The sequence below is a fragment of the Lucilia cuprina genome, chromosome 4 (assembly GCF_022045245.1).
Source record: "Lucilia cuprina isolate Lc7/37 chromosome 4, ASM2204524v1, whole genome shotgun sequence".
In the NCBI taxonomy this organism is placed as follows: Eukaryota; Metazoa; Arthropoda; class Insecta; order Diptera; family Calliphoridae; genus Lucilia; species Lucilia cuprina.
In genome coordinates, this window is record NC_060952.1 from 30,201,090 (window position 1) to 30,224,961 (window position 23,872).

The window sequence follows — 23,872 nt, forward strand, 5'->3', positions numbered from 1 at the left end:
CACACAGACATAAATGGTTAGATCGTCTCAGAATCAAATAAGAACCCATAATATATATATTCCTTTTTTGGGTCTTTTGCGAATATTTCTATATGCTACGAATTATCAAAACAATATACACTTCGTTTTAAAAGCTCTTTTTCTCCAAAAGCTCAAAAAACTTGCTTGTTAGAAGAGCTTTTTTGAAATTATATTTTTTCGAAAAAAATGTTCTATAAAAATAAACTTATCTTGTATAGAAAATTGTTTTTTTTATTAAAAAGCTTTTTCATGAAATAGCTTTTATAAAAAATTTTTGTGGAATTTTTTTTTTTAAATAAGTTTTTTTTTCATAAAAACTTTCCTTATGAGTTTTTTTCCCACAGATAAGTTAAAAAATATGTACATATTTGCTTTTTTTTAAGTAAATAACTTTTAAGCTTTTTTAAATAGTCTTCAAGCTTTTTCTTAAAATAGCTTTTAAGTTTTTTTTTTCTAAAAAATCGCTTTTAAGCTTTCTCTTAAAATAGCTGTTAAGCTTTTTCTTAAAATCGCTTTTAAGTTTTTTTTTATAAAAATAGCTTTAAAGCTTTTTCCTAAAATAGCTTTTAAGCTTTTTTCTTAAAATAGCTGTTAAGCATTTTCTTAAAATAGCTTTTAAATCTTTTTTTAAAAAAAGCATTTAAAATTTTTCTTAAAATAACTTTTCCCTTAAAAGTTTTTTTCGACATTAAAATATTTTTGTATAAATACGTTTCTTATCTAACAAAATTTTATTAAAAGCTTTTTATGGAATAAAGCTTTTATCTCTTAAAATAAAGTATATCTCTTAATTTTTTTTAAATCAAAGTATTTTTTATGAAAACATTTCTTATATAAAGTTTTTTTGATCATCTTGTCACCCCTCGTATTCATTAAAAATATTAACACATTTCTGGCATGTTTTATGAAAACAAAATTTTTGTTGTGTGTTTTGTAAATATAAGAAATTTTGCAATTAATTTTTTATTTTTCAAAAACTATTTAAATGTCAATTGATGGCAATATAAAATTAAAACCAATTAGTTTAACATGTGAAAATAGCTCTAGCCAATAATGTTAATAAACAATTGTATTTTTATATTTTGTTCATTTATTCAAAATTAAGACAATACAAAATTAAAGGCTTTTCTAAAAATCTTTATCGTCTATCATAGATCTGAACCTCACCTGACCTTAAATTGACCTGAATGAAATTCTTTTTAGTTTTTGAGAGTAAGATTATGCAATTGCTTAGCATTTAATTTAAAATAATTTTAAACATTTTTTTTATACACTTAAATATGTTTCACACTTACGTTTAATACATTCATATAATTTCACCTACAGATATGAATATTAAAATTAAACTCTCTATTAAAATTTTAATACATTTGTAGATACAATGTATGTATGTATATATTTATAATTATCACATATGTAACTAAATATATAGATATACATACATTTTAAATGTCTGTTCTATTGTTATCTGAGGTTTTAACCGAACTTCCTATTTGTTCTTTGATTTTCCTTCCCTATTTCTCAAACCGAATGTTTGAAGAGAATAACAACGACAATAATGTTGTCATTATAATTTATGTGTTTAAATAATATTAAGTTGTCATTGTTGATTATATCTCGTAATGTGTTCATACATAAACATATAATGTACATAAATACGCGTGGAAATATATTAGGAGGGATATACATTTAAGGAAAAATTCTTGATTTCTACTTTTTTTTTTAATTACTTCGAAGTAGATTGGTAATGATAACAATTCATTTCAAGTCTTAAGACAAATTTCGAAGTAGTAAAGTTATAAAAGTATTACTTACTAAATGCAAATTTAACTGATTATTTTAAGAGCTTAAGTAAGTTTAATAACTTGCAATTGTAACCAATGACTACTACATATTGTTCTGCTTACATAGAAGTACTTTAATAACGTCTTAATTATAATGTGTTATATAAATACTTTTTAATTCATTAGGAAAGTTTTGCATGATATACAGGCTGTTTACGTATTAACACACGATTTAAATTGGCTAATTTTTATAATTACTAGTAATGACATAAAATGCTAATGTGTAAGAAAATTTTAGCATTTTAACTTGGTAATCAAATATAGAATATTTTGACATTATATTGTTGTGAAGTTTTAGGTAGAGAATTTAATTTTAATTTTACTTTGAAGCACATCCTAATGTATTGTTCTCCATGTTGTACATAGACTATATATGTACATATACAAATGACATTTGCACTTGTGCTTATTGCCTAACAGAAACTCACAAACTTACATAAATGCTTATACACACATGCATATGTATGTATGTACAGATAATAATGTCCTGTACATACAAATGTATTGTAAAATGTTAAATAAAAATTACTTAACCGCATATGTTTAATTATAATACTTACATATACATATATGTATATAAGTATGTGTTTGGATATACACCGAGAAAATAATTGTAAAAGATATAAATTTATATTTCCCTTAATTATCTCCAATTTATATAAATATGTTGAATACAAGAATTTTATTCAATCTATAATGTACATCATCCACGGTTCCAGCTCGAGTGTTTGGGGGGACACTTTTGTTTTTTTACTTATTTTCTTTTTTCTGATTTTTATATTTTGTATGAAAAGTTTTCGTTTTTGGGGAGGAGGAAATTTTCCCTTTTATCCCGTGGATCCTCGTCTGATTTACATTAGTATCAATTGGCTGTATTATAATTCAGATGATCTAGCAGAAAGATAAAGACAATATTCGCTTAAACAATCGTTAGAGTAGAATAATAACATAACAATTTCTTACAGTGTAAAATTCCCATTAGTAATTGAAGTAAAGTGTGATTTAAATTTATCGTTAATTAACTATAACAGTAACTTGAATTCTATAAATTGATTTTAGAACTATCAAGCAGAGCACTTATACCATTGTTCGGCCTAATGTGTGCTCCTTAGGTTAGGTTGATAGGATGATATATACTACATCAAATCCGCTCCTTATCATGAAAAAAAGTTCACTGAATGAATTATTTTTCAGGGTTCAGAAACTCTGTTTCCTGAACCTAATTCCTAAGAATCTTTCAATCAGTGTTAGTCAGAAATGTTATTTCCGGAATAACATCACTTCCAAGATACTTGGATCTAACTTCGACGAATGCCTGGCAGTGGCTAAGAAAGTGCTCCAGAGTTTCACTGTCCTCTCCACATGCTCTACATTCGTCTGAATCCGCACGTCCAAACGAAAATAATGATGTCTCTGGCTGTAAAACCTTCTAGGAATTTGTCAAAAGGATAACAAATCATGTTAGTTTTTCAATTCCGACTCCTTACAAGAATGAGTAAATATTCTCGAACCAAAAGATAAAGCAAACCTTTAGCTCAATTAGTGGCAAAAAACTGATAGAATTAGGGGTTTTACTAGGGTTCTATAAATCGACTTTCGAATAATCGAACAATCGACTCTTTGTTGAAAAAAAGTCGAAGTCGACTATTTTGTTCCAAAAAAGTCGAAAAGTCGACTTTGTTAATAAAAGTCGAAAAGTCTGAAAGTCGAAAAAAGTCGATTAGTCGAAAAAGGTCAATAAGTCGAAAAATGTTGAAAAGTCGTAAAAAATCGAAAAGTCGAAAAAGGTCGATAAGTCGAAAAATGTTGAAAAGTCGTAAAAAATCGAAAAGTCGAAAAAAGTTGGAAAAAGTCGAAAATTGTAGAAACAAGTCAAAAATAGTCGAAAATTTTAAAAAAGTGTAAGAAAAGTCAAAAACTCTAAAATAGTCGGAAAAAGTCAAATTAAATTATTTATAACTATTAAATTTATTTATAACTATTTTACATTAAAATAAACTTTTAATATTTTTTCCTTTTTATTTTCAGGTAAGTTTGCAAAAATTGTCTATAAAATATATTGATTGACCCCTAATTAGTCGGTAAGTTAAAAAATTAAACAGCTGCATTATTTAAAAATATATTTTCCAATGTCAACGCAATATAGTCATTAGATATTAGCCATCAAAACCATATTCATATTTGTATTTATGCATAATTTAACAACCAAACATTTATTTAAATGTCCATTAAAATAATACGAAAAGTGACTTAAAATCCAAAGGGTGCTCAAATAATGAACTGTAATTGTGGATCATTATGACAACATTATCTTATATTTCTGGAAATTATATATCTACTTAGTTTTAGTAACTCGGTAACAAATAGTTAAAGAAAATTTATAATTTTAAGGTCGGGTTTAATACACTTATATGTAAACTAATTGTACATAAACTATAATAATTGTTGGCATCTATAACATGTAAAGGATTTGCAATATAATTTTGTATTGGAATGTACATACATACATATGTATGTATACTTGTACATCTGCCAGTGTATGCAATTTAAATACTCATTTATAGATTAATTTTAACTACATACTTAAATACACATCATAACCTCAGAAATATTTTCATTCAGACATACGCAAACTCATTTATTATTATAGTATTTAAAGTTTAATCCTCTCATAAGTCCCTATAATTTTAAAATTATTTTAAAATTACATGACTAATAGTGGCTTTTGTTGAGATATAAAAAATTACATATTTTGTATTTATTACAAAGGTAAATGTTAAATGAAATTAAGTTTCACTACTAAGGTTGATAAACAGTTTGCAAAACGAAAACACAACTAGCAACAACAGGACGAAAACTAAATTAGAGAACAACTCTAAAAGGAATATAACCAGAAAAGCACTCGAACAGAACTAGAACAGAGCTAAAATAGAACTAGAACAGAACTAAAATAGAACTAGAACAGAACTGAACTAGAACAGGACTAGAACAGAATTAGAACAGAACTAGAACAGAACTAGAACAGAACTAGAACAGAACTAGAACTGAACTTGAACAGAACTAGAACAGAACTAGAACTGAATTAGAACAAAACTAGAACAGAACTAGCACAGAACTAGAAAAGAATTAGAACAGAACTAGAACAGAACTAGAACAGAACTAGAACAGAACTAGAACAGAACTAGAACAGAACTAGAACAGAACTAGAACAGAACTAGAACAGAACTAGAACAGAACTAGAACAGAACTAGAACAGAACTAGAACAGAACTAGAACAGAACTAGAACAGAACTAGAACAGAACTAGAACAGAACTAGAACTGAACTAGAACTGAACTAGAACAGAACTAGAATAGAACTAGAAAAGAATTTTCTGAAAAAAGTACATAAAAACTACTTCCTGAGAATAACTTCAGATGTAGTTAAATTAAAATCAAATATAAAAGACATCCTCCTATGAAAAGCCTATGCTTAAATCATCACTTTTTCAGATCCTTTTTAGCACTTCCTCGAAGTAAATTGCACTTCTTTTTCGCTTCCTTGGAAGTTCTTTTTTTGCTTAGTATATCAATAATTAATAATAATTTCAATTATTACCTCAATGTTTTCATTATTTAAAATGCTAATTATTCATACTTTCGATATGACTATTTTGTATGAGATACATATTTGTGTGGATGTATAAAATATATTATAACCGTATGTATGTAAATGTACTGGTGTATACATAATGGTATTTATATAATTATTATGCTCTTGACTGAGTAATTTTATCCTTCTGTTAAATGTTGAAAATGTAATTAAATGAAAATACATACTTAGTAATTTTGTTTGTTGCTGTTTTAACTCTTAAACGAGGTCATATGCACTGAGAAAAAATTTTAAATAGTCGACAAATAAGCCCAACCTAATGTAATGTATTACTAAACTAATTGAAATTTTGAAAATATTATTGTATATCGCATTTTGATCTCAGTGTAGAAAATTTATTATTACTTTTTTCGCTGCTTACATTTAGCCAAAGCCAATTAACATAATTAGTTATGGAAAAAATGGATTAAAATATACACATAATTATAGAATCAGCCAAACAAAAAAAAGTTAAATTGAAAGCAACACAACAACAATAACAACATAAAAATAATAATCATAAAATATCAAAATTATAAATTAATTAAAATACAAAAATGAGAAAAAAAACTAATTAAAATCAAATTGGTTAAATAATGCGTATAAGCAATATTTAATATAATTTTCTATAATTTAAACATATTTATTTTTTTAACCTTAAAACTATTAATTAAATTTATTTAATGGCAAATAAAATATTTACAAATTTAAACGAAATATCAAAGAATAAAAACAATTAACAAATTGTGTGTTTAATTATTTACACATTTTATTTGAATATTATATGAAAATTAATATAAAAACAACAACTACTACGAAAAATATTAACAATTAAAAAATTTGCTTTAAATCACGCCTCTTAAAATGTAAGTGTGTTTGTGTGTTTCCCATATAAAAAACTACACAATTCAACAAATGAATGAATAAATAAATAAATGTTTATGTTATTTGTTTAATTTTTTCCTGTATCTCTTTATTATTGTTTTTTTCTCTAATTCTTCTCAGTTGCATGAAATACGTGCCAAAATATCTATGGCATTTTTTAAATAAAATCTATGCTCCGCCTTTTAACAAATACGTGAAATCATCAACAACAACAAAATCTAAATTGTTTAAATAAATAAAACTGAAAACAGTTGGCATTTTGTGATAGTATGAGATTGTGCTGTGTGTGTGTAGTAAAAATGATTTAAACCAGCACTTGTGCTTTTTTGTTTAAACAAAAAAATCGTTTAGTGTTTTTGTTTATTTAAATTTTTAATGTGTCTATATGGCCAATAATAAACTTTGTTGCTGTTGGCCATTATAATCACTCACACACACAAATTAATGAAAGTATCGTTGTGTATGTACATATGAGGTTTTAAGTGAGAGAAAATATGTGTGTAAATGTAGTGGGAAAATGTGTTTTATATAAAATCTCACATATGATTTTCTATATTAGTTTATATAGGGTGTTCGAAACAGAACTAGAACCGAACTAGAGCAGAACTAGAGCAGAACTAGAACAGAACTAGAACAGAACTAGAACAGAACTAGAACAGAACTAGAACAGAACTGGAACAGAACTAGAACAGAACTAGAACAGAACTAGAACAGAAATAGAATATAAATAGAACAGAACTGGAACAGAACTAGAACAGAACTAGAACAGAACTAGAACAGAACTAGAACTGAACTAGAACTGAACTAGAACTGAACTAAAACTGAACTAGAACTGAACTAGAACTGAACTAGAACTGAACTAGAACTGAACTAGAACTGAACTAGAACTAAACTAGAACTGAACTAGAACTGAACTAGAACTGAATTGAACTGAACTAGAACTGAACTAGAACTGAATTAAAACTGAACTATTAATAGACATAGAACTGTACTTGATCGGAATACCAAATCGATAATACCAAATAGAATACTCAACAGAAATCAAACAAAATTTTTGATGGTTCATCCTTCTCGACCACTTCTATACATGAGGCATTTTCCCACCATTTATGTATTTGTAAATTTTAAATGTTTTTGCTGTTTATTGAATTTAAAATATTAAAAAAAATCACCGTTTATTTTAGTAGAAAATATGTGTGCACAAGTATTTGTTAAATTGACACATGTGCTGTTTAGGCCACCATTTTTTATTCGTTGTGATTTTTTGTTGTTGTTTGTTTTTGAAATATTTATATTGCCATTAATTTAAATATTTATGAATTTAATTTAGTTGTTGGTGTTATAATTGTTACAATAAATTATTAAAATTTTCTAAATTGTTTCTTTTAAGTTAATTTTAGAATAACAATTAGTTAAATAAAATTATTAGATGGAAATTAATTAATTAAATGAAACATTTATAAATTTTAATATTTATGATTATTTAATGCCATAAGGAGTGAGATTAATATAAGTATTTAAAAAAAAATTTAATAAGATAATGGTTTCTTTATATCTGTGAGCTACACTATATAATTCAAACAAAAGTAATGTTCGCAAATAAATTTAGAATGTTAAAATTTTGTTTTTTTTTTATGATGTGCCTGTTTAAAAATAAATATTTATACAAGTTTATTATTTCAAATACATTAAACTTATTTCCAGTTGATTTAAGTAGATTTTAATATTTATTTTTACTTTTGGTTTTCAATCTCTGGCTTTATGTACATATTTAAACCATCAGCTAATGTATTCCAACGTAATCGTACACGTAGTTGTAGAGGTAATTAAAAATGAAAATAAATTTCATTTTAATTAAGTTGTGGTTTTTCTCGTAAACACTATACTTTTCATGGTTGCATTATTTGTGAATTTTGTTTCAATTTTATTTGTTATTTTATTTAATGCACTTAATTATTCATAAATGTTAATATTGAAATTAACATCTGAAAATATGTATAAATGGAATAGTTGGTTTAATGTCCATTTCGTGAGGCACAATGACAATGTTTAAAAATATGAAAAGGATGACGAATATTTTTTATGTTTTTTTTTATTTTTTGCGCTAAATTGCACAATTAATACACGGTCATTTAATTTCGATCCTACTGATAAAATAATCTATTTATTTGCTTATTATTTTATTGGAATTTAATATATATATATTTTCAGACTCGATATTTAATAATAAATATTGCAGTAGTTAAAACAACTGGGCGGCAGTTTGGTAATTTAATGGTTAAATTTCATTTGTTTTTTTTATTTATTTAAATAAATTGTGTGTTTATTATAATCTCTTGTGGTTTATTCATGAACAATATGCAGAATGGTTTTCGTAAAATGTGATTTTTATTTTATCCATAAAATTATAATTAATTGTTAAAAATTTCTCTTCACTAGTACATTTTAAAATACATTGTTAAATAGCTTTTATAAAAAAATGTATACAAAGTGTAATTAAATTGAAAGGTTACATGTGACGTATGATTAATATTTATAAGGAATTTATGTGTTTTTCACAGTGCCACAAAGTAAAAGCGAGATAAAAATCTTGAACAGGACTAGATCATAACTGGCATAGAACTGGAACAGAACTTGAACAGTTCTAGAACAGAACTAGAACAGAACTAGAACAAAACTAGAACAGAACTAGAACAGAACTAGAACAAAACTAGAACAGAACTAGAACAGAACTAGAACAGAACTAGAACAGAACTAGAACAGAACTAGAACAGAACTAGAACAGAACTAGAACAGAACTAGAACAGAACTAGAACAGAACTAGAACAGAACTAGAACAGAACTAGAATAGAACCAGAGCAGAACTAGAATAGAATTTAAACCGTATAGTTGAAATTATGGTCTCATTTTAAAGTAATTGTTTTTGGTAAGCTTCAATTACAGTTACAAGTAATGTAATTGGTAAACTTCAATTAGAAGTAATTGTTTTTGTTTATTGGTCAATTTCACAATTTCAATTCAATTAAAATTAATTACAAGTATACGTAATTGGTTATTGCTCAATCACACATTACAAGTAATTGTAATTGGTTACTGCTTAATTGCACATTATAAGTAATTGATTGTGTAATAAATTACTTTGTGTAATCATTGCCTTAGAACAGGCTTTAATAGTGTGCTCAAATACGAAACAAGAATCCTTTTTTCTCTCTAATCACTAATTGTAAATGCAGTGCTGTTATGAATTACCATATTTTCTAAATATATATGTATATGTAAGTATGTATGTATATTGTATGTTGAAAGTTGTATTAGTAAAAGTTGTAATTATAATAACATAAACCACAACAACAATAATAGCAATTTAAGTACGTACTAAAATGCCCTGCAGCAAAATAAACTCAAACAAGCGCACACAAGCACACACACGAACATATACATATATATTTAATAAACATCTGATATTAATTGAGATTTATTGACTAATTATAATAAATTTATGTTGAATATTTTCTCAGAAGCTTCCCCAAAATAATGTTATAAAATTTTTAAAATATACTTTAAAGGTAATAAAATGAATAGTAATTGTTGAAAAGTACATACACCGATGTAAAAAGGAAAACACACCTGTTAACAAATTGACACCAAAGTGTTTATAATTTTTCTATAACATCCAAACAGTCCGTGGTTAATAGTGAGCTTAGCACGTTTGTGAACAATTAGATAACGTATGTGTATCAAATTTAAATGTCGATAACGACTGTTGTCCTACATATGCATATACTTCAACAAAGTATGTTATTGCAAAATTATAAACACTTTGGTGTCAATTTGGTTACAGGCGTGTATATTTCTTTTTTTCCTCTATGTACTTTTATGATGTGTTATGGAAAATAGCAATTATTATAGACATTTTGCAAAAATTTTTATAACTTGCACAGGTTTACATTCGGAATAGGTCCACACCACCCGTTCTACACTTTCTCGCATTTTATACGTATGTCAAAAAAAAAAAAAAAAAAAAAAAATAGAATCAATGTATTTGTATGCTGAAATTTACAAGCACAAAAGCGTAGAATGCCTTGACGCGTAGAATGCATAAAGTAGATCTACTTTCTACTTTTATAAGCGTCACAAGCGACGCACGAACATGTCAGCTGATTTTGACATTTTATATTGTTTGTTTAATGCTTATTTAATAAAATAAAGTGAGTTGATGAAAAACGCTTTAAAAGTGTTGCATGTAACTTGAAGCCTAAAACGCAAAGAAGATATGAAAAGCGCGTAATGCTTTGACGCGAAGACGAGTAGTGTGGACCTCCAGCTTTATAATCAGTTTTACCATTTATATCTTATGCAGCGTTAAAATGTCAACAAGACATATTAATAATGTCCTACTGACTTTTCAGCAAATGTTTTAAAAAATCGTTCCACCTTCAGTTTAACTACTATCACACCTTTATAACTTTTAAGTTTAAGATATTTTTATTTTAAACATGTTTTTCCTTAACATTTGATTGCTAAACTATATGTCTTCTATTTGACAGTCAGCTGTCATTTGAAAAAAAAAAAACTCAAATCAAATATTATAAATTTCTCTTTAAAAAAATAATAAAAATAAAAATTTCCATTAAAAATCTATAAATGTATTTGAAAACCTTTCACCAATTTATTGATTTGTCAAAACACTTAATAAAATAAACAATACGAAAACACACATGGCAAATTTGCTACAACTGTCAAAAAAATTAAACATACACACACTCAGTAAACGTACGCCAAAAAGGGGGGTTGTGTTCAAAAAAAAAAAAAAAAAAAAAACAAATTGAATACTTAGTCTTTGTTTTTGACATCAAGTCTTTTTCATTTTAGCCAACAAATTTAATAAATTGCCAACAAAATGCCTACACTTGTAGTCAATTGTTTCTTGTTTTTTTTGCCTGTCTAACTAAGTACCGATAGAAACACTGGCAAATATTTTCATTTCTATAGCAATTTATTATAGCTTGTTGCAATGCGCACACAATTTGCAACAAAATAGAAAAAAAGTCTCTAATCAAAAAACGAAGGAAAACTAAAAAAATTTAAACAAGCCACCAAATACTTAGAGGTCAAAAATTTATTACAAGAAATACCAGAAAAACTATGAGGCAACAATGTTGTTGCTTCAACATAAAATTAAAACTGGAAATTAAATCGGCAAAAATATTATGTACATTTAATGTTGAAAGTTAAAAATGTCTATTGCAAAAAAATTATATAAATTGTTTTAGCGATTTGCTCTCTCTCATCTCTAGCTAATTTAACTTGATCGTATTTCATGGCTGACATTTTCGTTGACTGACTGTAAAATAAAAACATGACAAACCCCTTGCATTTGCACATGCAACTAAATATTTCAAATATTTAATTTAAATCGAGAGAAAGAATCTCATCAACTCAAATACTTGCGGCTCATTTAACAACATTTACGAGTTAAATGTTAAATATGTTTAAAATTTGTTAAATAGACACAACATCAGAGATCACAGATATTTTGTATAATGTGTGTTGTGTGTGTCCCCCGTATAATAAACACTATTATGTTGATTTTAATTTGGGGCTATTTTGTAATAAATGTGTTTATAAAGTTTATAGAAAGACATAGTGTTTATTAAATGATGACAGAAGTTTAAAGGGATTGTAAATAAAAAGTATTCTTTGAAATTGAAAAATATTTCATTCTTTGAACATTATTATTGAATTAAAAAACATTTTATTTAAATCTTATCTTTTTTATTAAAAATCCTGTTTTTATTCAGAAGCTTTCCTTAATTAAAAAGTTATTCTTCAATATAAAAAGCTGTATTTAATTGAAATAGCTTTTTTCAATTGAAAAATCTGCTTTTAATAGAAAAAGTTTTTTTTATTGAATAAGCATTCTTTAATTGAAAAAGCTTTATTTTATTGAAAAAGCTTTATTTAATTGCAAAAGCTTTTTTTAATTGAAAAAGTTTTCTTTAATTGAAAAAATCTCTATTTACTTGAAAAAGCTTTTTTTCAAAAAGAACTCCATTTTATTGAAAAAAGCTCATTTCCATTGAAAAAATTATTTTCTTTGACAAAGTTAAATTTCAGTAAAAATGCTGTGCTTTTTGGAAAAGTTTATTATTCTTCATCTTTATTCAAAAAAGCTTTTTCTTTCTAAAATTTTATTTTTTAAATGCAAAATTTTTTTAATTTTATTGAAATTAAAATTTTCAAAGAAAATGTATAAAAAACTTTCTTTAATTGAAAAAGCTCTCCTTGATTGAAAAAAACTGCCTTTAATTGAAAAAAAAAACTGTCTTTAATTGAAAAAGCTTTATTAAATTGTAAAAACTCTCTTTAACATAATTGAAAAAACTTTATTTAATCGAAAAAGCTTATTTTCAAAAAAATATATATATTTGAAAAAGTTCATTTCCATTGAAAAAATATTTTTTTTTGAAAACTTAAGTTTCAGTCAAAATGCTGTTATTCATTAAAAAAGCTCCTCAAATTGCTTTATAAGAATGTTCTCGTTCCATTGTTAAAAAAGCTCTATTTTTTTACTCCAAAATTAAATTTTAATTGGAAAAAAACTTGTTTTAAATCAAAAATCTTTAAAAAAGTTTTGCATATTTCATTAAAAAACCTTTAAATTTTTTGAAAAAGCTCATTACTATTGAAAAGATACTTTTTTCGAAAATTATATATCTCTTGATAAATAGCTTTTTTTTAATTATTTTATTTTTTAAATTTTGCTTTGAAAATGCAATTTTTCATTAAAAATGTATTTTCCATTCCCAAAGCTTTAAAATTTTTTAATTGTTTTTAAAAGCTCCTTTTCGTTAATTTTTTTTTTTTTTTTGAAAAAGTTCTTCATTCTTAAAAAGGCACTTTTTCCTTTTGGTTTTTTTGAAAAGCTCATTGCTACTGAAAACACACTTTTTACGAAAGCTTGTTTTTAATAAAAATCTTTAAAAAAGTTTTACATATTTCATTAGAAAATCTTTTATTTTTTTTTAAACAGCTCTTTACTTTTTCTTCAAAAAAATTTTAAAAGTTTCGAAATATCTTGATAAAAAGCTTTTTCTTCTTAAAATTATATTTTTTAGATTTTTTTAATTTTTTTGTAAAAAGCTTTTTAACATTAAGCTTTTTTATTAATAAAGCTAAAGGAACGTATTTTTTGTTAAATTGAATTGAAAGCTTTTTTGTTAAGCAATAAACTTTTTTAAAACACATTTTTTCATCAAATCTCTATTTTCATCTAATGGCTAAAAAACAAATTATTTGTTTACAAACTGTCTCATTCGAAATGTATCTAATAAATACTAATGCATTAAATAAATTAAGCTCTACAATAGACACATACATAATCCAAATTAAAACAACAACAGCAAAAACTCTTAAACTTATAATCATTTAAATATACACGCACTAATAACAGGTCGAGTTAAAATGAAACGAATTCAAATTGAATTTTCTATGTTGTTTTTAGTATTTTAAGCATGACTGACTAGACTTGTATCAAAAATGTAAATACATTTGTAAATATATACATATGTATGTACATATATGTGTAAGCGAAAATTTATACCACTAAACATACAACATGTTCAACTCATATTGCTGAACTCTGCTGTATTCAAAAATCGGCAACAACTAGACATGATTATTATTTCATATTACACCCTACTATCGCCTCCCCCTTTAACGTTTTACAATACGAGAAACACTTATTTTTGTGAGTTGTTGTTGCTGCTGTTGCAGTTGCACATTTAATGTACACACATAATAATAGTGAAATAAAATGTTTGTAAATGTTTACATTTTGTGTACTTAATATGCAAAATGTAATTTGCCGCGTCGCGTGACGTATGTAATCACTTTTATTTTATTCAACATATCCCCTCTTGTCATTTCCTGTCTCCCCGTTTTTTTCTTTGTTGTTAAGTTTTCATATTGCCTCATGCTACCTTATACATACATATGCCAATATTATTGAACAACCAATGCAACTGCAACAATAACAAGAACAACATCATTATCATCCTCATGCTTTCACTTAATTTAAAAATTTATGCTTAAACACTAATGGACATAAAATTTGTTTTAATCTTAAATTTTACGGGTCTTCAGGTATTTCGTATTTGATCTCATATCAGTGTTAGAATTTGTCGGAAACTTTTAGGAACAGATCCCATAGTATATCACAGTCAATTAGAATTAGTACCCAAAGGTATTGATGGCACTTTACTAAAATAATTAAACAGGTTTGGAGATCTTCATCGAATCTCTAGAAACCAAAATATACTATCGTATAAATAATCTCAGACAATAGAAACATATTTTCTGTTAGTCAGAGGACAGTTTGGTTAAGGTTTAGATACCTTTAACCAAAGACTCTTAAAGAAGTATTATACCATAGAGGTAGTGATAAATCAGATTAAAATTGACTATAAAGGGAAGGGAACTTCAGGAAACTTAACTGTCGAATGAAAAATGTTCGACGCAGCGAGGGCTTTAGGAATAATACATCTTATAGCTTGGCCTTAACGCAAGGGAGATATGAAACCTCCTTTTCCATAAACCAAAAAATCAATCAGCTGATTCATTAGGAAATGCAATTGCTAACTAGAGCGTTTTAGTTAGCAAATTCACTCGGAGGACTTGTGGCCCATTTTAAAACCCTTGGAATCGCCATTCCCTTATGTTAAGAGAATGGTTTTCTTTTCCTAATTTCGTTGACTACTTGTTTCTTGAGGTATCCGTGAATACCAGCCTTCATTTGTAATAAAACCAATCATGTTTACATAGTGACGCATCTCTGATACAGTCAAGATCATGGAAAAGACCTCTACCTAGATAGAGTAGTCTATGCTCTTGTAAGGCATCACTCGGAAGATTTTCCGACAGTTGCTATAACGTGGTTAGCCAGCCCTTACGTTCCAATCATGCAGTGCCTTGTCATTAGAAGTCTGTACCAGGTATATTTTAATAAATTAACTCCCTGGGAGGGAACAAACTCCTGGGGAATAATTGTTCATAATTGGCCTGATAACATGGGTAGCCCATACGTTCCGAAATATATCCAATCATAAAGAGTACAGCAGTTAGAAGACTAATCGAGTTCTTACCAAGACAGAGATAGTCTTATCTGTTGTCAGAGTGGGCCAGATCAAGTGATGATATTTGTCCGCCAGAGTTCCGTCTCACTCAAAGCCCACTCATCTAACAAATTTCATAGGATCATCAGGGGAATGTAAATATATCTTAGGTCTAAGGAAGATCCTTTGGTTGTCAGTAGGTATGCCAATCGGGACTGATTTTTAAAAATCCCGGTATTCGGGATTTTTAAATGAAACCCGGAATCCCGATATCGATTTTTAAAAATCCCGGTTTTCGGTACTTTCAAATCTCGAAAATTCCGGGATTTTCGGCAATTGGAAATTACCGTTTGACATCCCTAGTTGTCAAATATTTTCTGGAACCCAGAACCATTCAACGTGATATTGTGTTAGTAAACGTAGAAACTTATTAATCATTAAGGCACTACGATCAGGATAATACATGCATAACGATTAAGTACAAAGAAACAAACGGTGTTACTAAAACCATTCGAATCGGAATGTTTAAAAGACATAATGATTACTCTTTAGATTACTTAGAGGTACTAAAATAATGACAATTGAATTTTTTTATAAGTAGCCTTTAATATAACACTTAACAAAAAATCTTCTACTTCAAAAATAGCTCTATGTGCATTTTTTAAGGAAGTCATTAAAAATTACTTCCAAAGAAGTGAAAATAATTCTATGTTTTCAAAACTGACAAAACATTTTTTCTTCTTAAATATTTCTAAGTTAAAGTATTTTACTTTTGGGCTTAATATAATTTTATACAAATTACCAAAATTACTTCTTGAGAATGACTTCTGAAGTAGGGAATTCGAAATCAAATAAAATGAACTTCCACATCTATGCGAAGTTTGTCTTAAAATCATCATGTTTGCTGGTCTTTTTTTTAGTATTAGCATGGAGTAAATTTAATTAATTTTTCGCTTCCTTGGAAGTTCTTTTTTTACTTGGTATATTTAAGCCAAAAAAGGTATTAATTAATACAATTTACAACTGCAGCACTGTATTCTACTTACTCATACACACAAGCCTAGATGCATACAATACAAATTATCAACAGGGATCATTGCTGTGCTGTTGTTGTTTTTGTTGCATTTGGAAACATTTGGCATGTATGTATATTTAAAAAATTTTTATATGTACTTATCCCTACAATAATTGTTTAAAGGAATGTATTCATTGATTGTCGTAAAATGTTTAAAATAACAAGTTTCACCTTTAAGCTTAATGAAACAATATTTTGGTGAATTTTTAAATTTTTGTAAAATTTTATATTTTGTATTAGAAAACTATAATGTGAATTTTGAATTCCTTAAAGATATCAAAGTCAATTTAGGAATCTCCATCAATCCATTTGCCCGTCTGTCTTTCTGTTTGTATGCATATTGAAAACTATTTTGTTAAATTTTAAAATTAATACTTTAAATTCTCTGTAAAATACACTTGCACATATTATGTTGATTGTTTGTGCAACAACAACAACTACAATAATAAAAGCAGCAGCAACAACAATAGCAACATCATCAACAACATAAAAAATATATATTTAAGTTATGTGGTATGCGGCTGAGTAATTAATTGATTTTTATCTGACTTAAGGCTATTTTACAGTTTGTTGATGACAGTTTAAATTTGTTTATATCTCGTTCTCTGCAAATACATACATACACACAAGCGCATACCCAGATACAAATGTATAATTTATATATAAATATATATGTATATTTACAAACATAAGTGCGTTTGCATATGTATGTATCTATAGTATAGGTATGCAAGTGTATCTAGATAGATTCATTTATCTGTTTTTCTATTTGTAATATTTGGGATTTAGCTTGTATGTTTATAACGTTGTAGTTTTTACTTATTTATGTTTGTTTCATTGTATCTCTTTTTCAGCTGTAAATTTTTTTTTAAGATTAAAAATGTTGATTTTATTTTCATGTTGTCATTTTTCAATTTCTCTTTCTGACTGTTGTTGTATTTAAAATTTATTTGATTTTTATTGGTTACTTAGTGTTGTTGGTATTTTAGGATTTTTTTTTCTTTATTTTCAAAATATTGTATTTGTGGCATTTAGATTTTTTTGTATTTGCTTTTATTGCCTGATGTGTTGCAAAGCTAAAATGTTTTGGGATTATGAGGGGATTTACTATAACTATATAGATACAAATCTTTTGGGAAGAAATTTAAATTCTTTTCGACATAAATCTTGTGTATTTTATTTAAATATTTTGTGTATTTTTTTCCTAAATGCAATAAAAATAATTTAAACAAATTTTAACACACATTCTTGCAAGATATTAAATTGTAGATTTTATTTAAAAAACAAATTGTAGATTTTATTTTTAAGATTAGTTGTCACTTTGTTAGTGTTTTGTTTAGATTTAGATTCACACTGTATACTTAAACTATTTGTTATACTAGTCAATATACTATTACATAGATTCGTCCATAGACTTGTTTAGGGACTAGGCTGAAGACTAGTCATTAGACTTATATATAGACCATTTCAATGATTAGCCTTTAGGCTAGCCAATAGACCTGTCCATAGATGAGTCCTATACTAGCCTATAGACTAGTATATATGTCAAGTCTAGTCGAAAGAATTGTTCCTAGTCTCATCAATAGTCTAGTCCGTAGACCAGCCAAGAGATTTGTTAATATATAAACTAACTTATAGAAAGACTGTTCAATATACTGGTCCATACAATAGTCTATTGAAATAATCCATTAACCAGTACATAAACTAGGCCATAGATTAGTTATTTAAATAGTCCATAGACTATTCTACAAACTAGGTCATAGACTAGTTCTTAGACAAGTCAAAAGACTAGTTCTTAGACAAGTCAAAAGACTAGTCCAGAGACAAGTCATAGACAAATTCATAACCCAGGCTATAGACTATTCCAGAATCTAGTCCATAGACTAGATCATAGACTAGAACATAGACTTGTCCACTAGACCATATACTAGTTCATAGACAAGTCAATAGACAAGTCAATAGACAAGTCAAGAGACAAGTCAATAGACTAGCCATTAGACCAAAGTAGTCCAAAGATTAGTCCAAAGACTAGTTCAAAGACAAGTTCATAGACAAGTCAATAAACTTGTACATAAACTAGGCCATGGACTATTCAATAGTTTAGTCCTTTGACTAGGCCATAGTCTAGTTAATAAAGTAGTCCATACTCTAATCCCCAGCCTATTTAATAAACCATAGACTAGTTAATAAAATTGTCCATGTACTAGACAATAGTATAGTTCATAGACTATTCCACAGACTAGGTCATAGACTAGTTAATAAACTTGTCCTTGTACTAGGTATTAGTATATTTCATAGACTAAAGTAGTCCATAGACAAGACTAGTCATTGCACTAGTTCATAGATTAATCAATAAACTTATTAATATACTAGGCCATGGACTAGTCAATAGTAGTCCATAGACTAGTTTAATAAGTAATCCATAAACTAGGCCATTCACTAGTTCATAGACTAGTCCACTAGTTCATAGACAAGTCAATGTACTAGTCATCATAGATAATAGACTTGTTATTAGACTAAAGTATTCCATAGTTAATAGACAAGTCATTGGACAGTCCATAGACTAGTCAATTAATCTATCCATATACTTGAGAAAAGTCTAGTCATTAGAAAAGTTCATAGACTAGTCAACAAACTTGTAATAGACTAGTTGGAAGTCTAGTCATTAGATTATTTAATATCATATTAAATCGACATGTCAATAGACAAGTCTAAGTGTAATGTATTACTCCATGACTAGTCTATAAAGTAGTCAATATATTAGTTAATAGATTCTTTCAAAGATTAGTCAATGTACAAGTCGAAAGACTATTCAATAGACTAAATCATTTACTAGTTAATAATCCATAGACTAGTCAAAAACTTGTCGAAAGACAAGTCGATATATAAATCAGTTTGAGTAGCTAAGATGCTGCTGTACGTATGATTAATATCCAATAGCATGAACAATCATACGCATTTTTTAAACATTTTACAAATTTCTAGTTCATAGACTAATTTATAATCCTAGTCAAACATTAGTCGAGAGGCAATTCCATATTTTAAAAACTCTGAACAGCTAAACATCTACAGTACGTATGATTAATATTTAATACCATTAATAATCATATGCATTTTTAAAACATCTAAATAATTTATAGTTTTTTCATAAAATTAACAAAAAATCAAATTTTCAAATATCACTTACCTGCGTCTCTGTCACATTTAACAATTTCGCCATTTCTGTTCGTTCACTCGAACTAAGGTACTTTTTAATTTCAAATTGTTTTTCCAATTCAAAAATTTGCCTTCCCGTAAATGTTGTTCTAGCCTTTTTCTTACGTCTAGCATCTGTTGAACCCGAATCCGAATCATCTTCTGTTGTTTCCATATTCGCTGCTGGCGATGTAGTACTCATAGATGAAGGTGCTAAACGTTCACGTATCAAACTATCACTACTGCCCGAGGGACTAACATCAGGCGGTAATGTAACATTTGAGGGCGGCGCTATGACAGAGGAAAGTTTTTTCTTTTTAGCACAAGTTTTAGCAGTTGTTTGACTAGAATCTAAAAAAAATAGAAAAAAAAAAATAATAATTTTAGTGTTTTTGTACTTTTACTATTTGTTCTTAATTACTTAAGCTTGTAAATTATTAATGAATACATTTTATTTACATATTTGTATTGAAATGTTATTTTAAAACCTATTTTAATTGTGTCTGTTTGTTTATATGTCTGTCTGTCTGTTTGTCTTTGTTTGGTTTGTTCATTAATTAATTGCACATGTTTAATTCACGATTTTTTTTGCTGTTGTTATTACTTTATTATTTTTTCAATTTTTTTCTTTTTTTTTACATTTTTTATTTGCCATTAAATGTCCTCCTCTATGGTTGTTAAGTCATTATGAATGTATTTCATTAATAATGATTTTATAACCAGACATTTTACAATTAAATTACATATATTGCAACATTTTTTTATACAAAACAATTGTAATTATTTTGACGGCCATTGCAAGTAATTAAGAAAAAAAAATATACAAGAAAAAACTCATCACTATCTCTTAAGAACATTAATTATTTACTTTAATTTCCTGTGTGTGTGATTTCTGTGATTTCTCTTTATTTCTTTTATTTCCTATTTTATCTATTAGCCGTTATTCAAGGCTTAAATATATGAATTTAATTTTTTATAATAATGTTTTTAATTATACAATTTGTTCTATAATTTTTTTGCAGTTTCAAACATTTTTTTATATAATATTGATAGATTATAAAATTGACTACAAATGACAACTTATTCACAGTTTAAAATATATAATGTTGGTGGCAAAAACATGAAATGAACTCAAAATCAATTGATATTTAAATTAAAATTACAAAATTACATAAGAAATACAATATATTTTTTATAATTTGTTTTCAACTCCTATTACAATATACTTTTAAAAGTAAACACTTTAAAAGCTATTGCTTTCTGTCTGTCTGTCTGTCTGTTTCTCTTAATATTTTTCCATTTTTACAAATATAATATTTCAATTTATATTAATTATTCCATTAAATAAATACAAAAAAACAACAACTAAGTTATTTAAATGTCATTTACTGCTGTTGAACATTTAAATTTTATTTTAACTACAACCAATGAATACAAGTTTATTGCAACAATATACATATATATTATTTATTATTAAGTCTCTTATAAAATTAAATGCATTTAAAAATAAATTTAAAAAATGTTTTGCCAGCTATTAGTTTAAATGTATGTTGTTTTTATTTTTGTTCATTTCGTTTCATTTCCATCAATTTGCCAGCATTTTAAAGTCGTTTGTGTTCATTGGCCATTTTTAATTTGTTTGTAGCAATTTAATAAAATTTTAATAAAGAAAATAAAATACTTATTGCATTCGTTATTAGACGAACTTGATGTAACATTACAACACTTTTTTTAAAAAATTAAAGCTAGGAATCATTTGCGATCAGTTTGATAACACTATCAATTTCTTATAAATCAAATTTAGAAAACATTCTCTTTTGACTTTTTATTAAACTTGTTTACAATCATGTTGAGTTTTTTATGAAAAAAAAATATTTCACTTTGCCTTTATGAAAATTTCTTCATGATCTTTCTATATTCATGATCATTCACGAAAAAATATTTTTATATAGAAAATGTTCATAATCACTTTTCTATAGAAAAAGAATTTAACTATCACTATTCTATATTTCACTTTTACTATCAGTCTTTGTAGAAAACTTTATATAAAAATTAAAAAATTTTCTATAGCAAATGGTTTTATGTTCTTTAAAATCTACACAATTAGTTTGATACAGAAAACTTGCACGATCAGTATTGTATTGTATGTATTAGTTTTCTACAGAAATTGATAGTTTTATATAAAAGAATTTCTACAAAAACTTTTACGACCAATTTTTTATATTACACTTTTACTAATGATTCACGATCAAATTATCGAAAAAAATATTTTTCATTTGTCTATAAGAAACTCTCTCCATTATCTCTCAATTAGATTTTTCATTATCAGTTTTCTATAGCAAATGTGTTTCTGTTTTTTAAAATCTAGAAAACTTTAACTATATTTCTATATAGAAAACATGAACGATCAGTTTTAGTTAACGATCAATTTTCTATAGAATATTTTCATGATCAGTTTTCTATAGAAATTGATAGTTAGTCTATAAAAAGATTTTTACAACAACTTTTACGATCACTTTTCTATATTACACTTTTACTATCTGTCTTTGTGGAAAATTTTTACAAACGATTTTGTATAGAGAACTTTTAACGATTATTTTCATATAGAATTTATTTACGAAAAAATATTTTTCGAAAACTTTCTTCATCATCACTTAGTAACAACTTTCATGATCAATTTTCTAAAGCAAATTTAATTTTTTTCTTCTCGATTAGTTTCTTAATAAAAACTTAAACGATCAGCTTTCTATCAACTTATACTATTATTTCTGTATATAAAACATGAACATAAAGTTTTCTATAGAAAAGTTTCACGATAAATTTTCTTTAGAACATTTTCATGATAAGTATTTTATAGAAATATATATTTAATTTATCTACTCGATTACTTGCACGATCAGCTTTCTTTAAAATATATTTGCTATTGTTTCGATCAGAAATATTAAACGTTTAACGTAGCGATCATGATTTATTTACGAAAATGGATTTTTTTTTACTTTAAAAAAAAAAAATTTTACGATAAGTTCCTATAAAAGCTTTAATAATTAGTTTTCCATAATACACATTTACGATCAGTTTTATATATTTTACATTTATGATCATCTTTTTTTTAAAAAAAACTTCCGATCAGTTTTCTATAGTTTTCCAAGAAGACGGATGGTGTAAATGTTCTTAGAGAAAATTTTCATATTGAACGGTTTTCCATAATAAACTTTTGAGATCGTTTTTTTAATATTAATTTTAGATAAAAACACGTTTACACTCCATTTTCTATTAGTATTCTAATAATCTGTTTTTTAGTTTTCCACATTACACATTTACGATCAGTTTTCTATATTTTATATCTACGATCAGTTTTCTAAAAGAAAAAATTATAGACAACTATTTAGTTTTCTATAGATAACTTACAACATCTGTCTTCTTAAAGAAAATGTTCATGATCAGTTATCGATCGGTTTTCTATATTAAATGTTTAAGATCTTTTTTTTTTATTAGATAGAAAACTTTTATGCTCCATTTTTTTATATCAAACGTTAGCTATAGATTTTTTTTGATTATTTGTCTGGAGAAACATTTCACGATCAGTTTTCTATAGAAAACTTTCACGATCTGTTTTTTAGTTTTCCATATTACACATTTACGATCATTTTTTTTTTGTTTTATTTTACACTCAAGATCAGTTTTATAAAAACTAACTTCCGATCAGTTTTCTATAGAAAACTTACAACATCTGTGTTCTTAAAGGAAATATTCATGATCAGTGATCATGATCGATCGGTTTTCTAAAATAAACGTTTAAGAAAATTTCTTTTTTATAAAAGAAACTTATTATTACCTTTAAAGTTTTTACGTTCTCTTTTCTATATTAAAAATTTACGATCGATTTTCTTCTTTAAATTATTGTTTGAAGAAAAATTTCACGATCTGCTATTTTCGGTCAGTTTTTTATAAAAAAAAACCTATTACAATAATTTTTCTATAAAAACTTTCAAATTAGCCTAACAAAGTATTATTTGATTTTTTTTTTTTGATCAAGTTACCTTTGAAAAACATGTCAGTTATTATGTGTAATGTCAATTATATTAATTTTTTGTTAATCTGATTAAAATG

At 26.3% G+C, this 23,872-nt stretch overlaps 1 protein-coding gene across 1 annotated transcript in view; it reads right to left on the reverse strand.

The window, feature by feature from the left end:
• The window catches only part of LOC111683280 (probable serine/threonine-protein kinase DDB_G0282963), a 97,411-nt gene that overhangs the window by 24,421 nt on the left and 49,118 nt on the right, over nucleotides 1-23,872 (reverse strand). Inside the window, exon 3 of the mRNA XM_046950469.1 lies at nucleotides 19,755-20,113. Within this exon, the coding sequence (XP_046806425.1) occupies nucleotides 19,755-20,113 (359 nt within the window). The remainder of the gene's footprint in view (nucleotides 1-19,754; nucleotides 20,114-23,872) is intronic.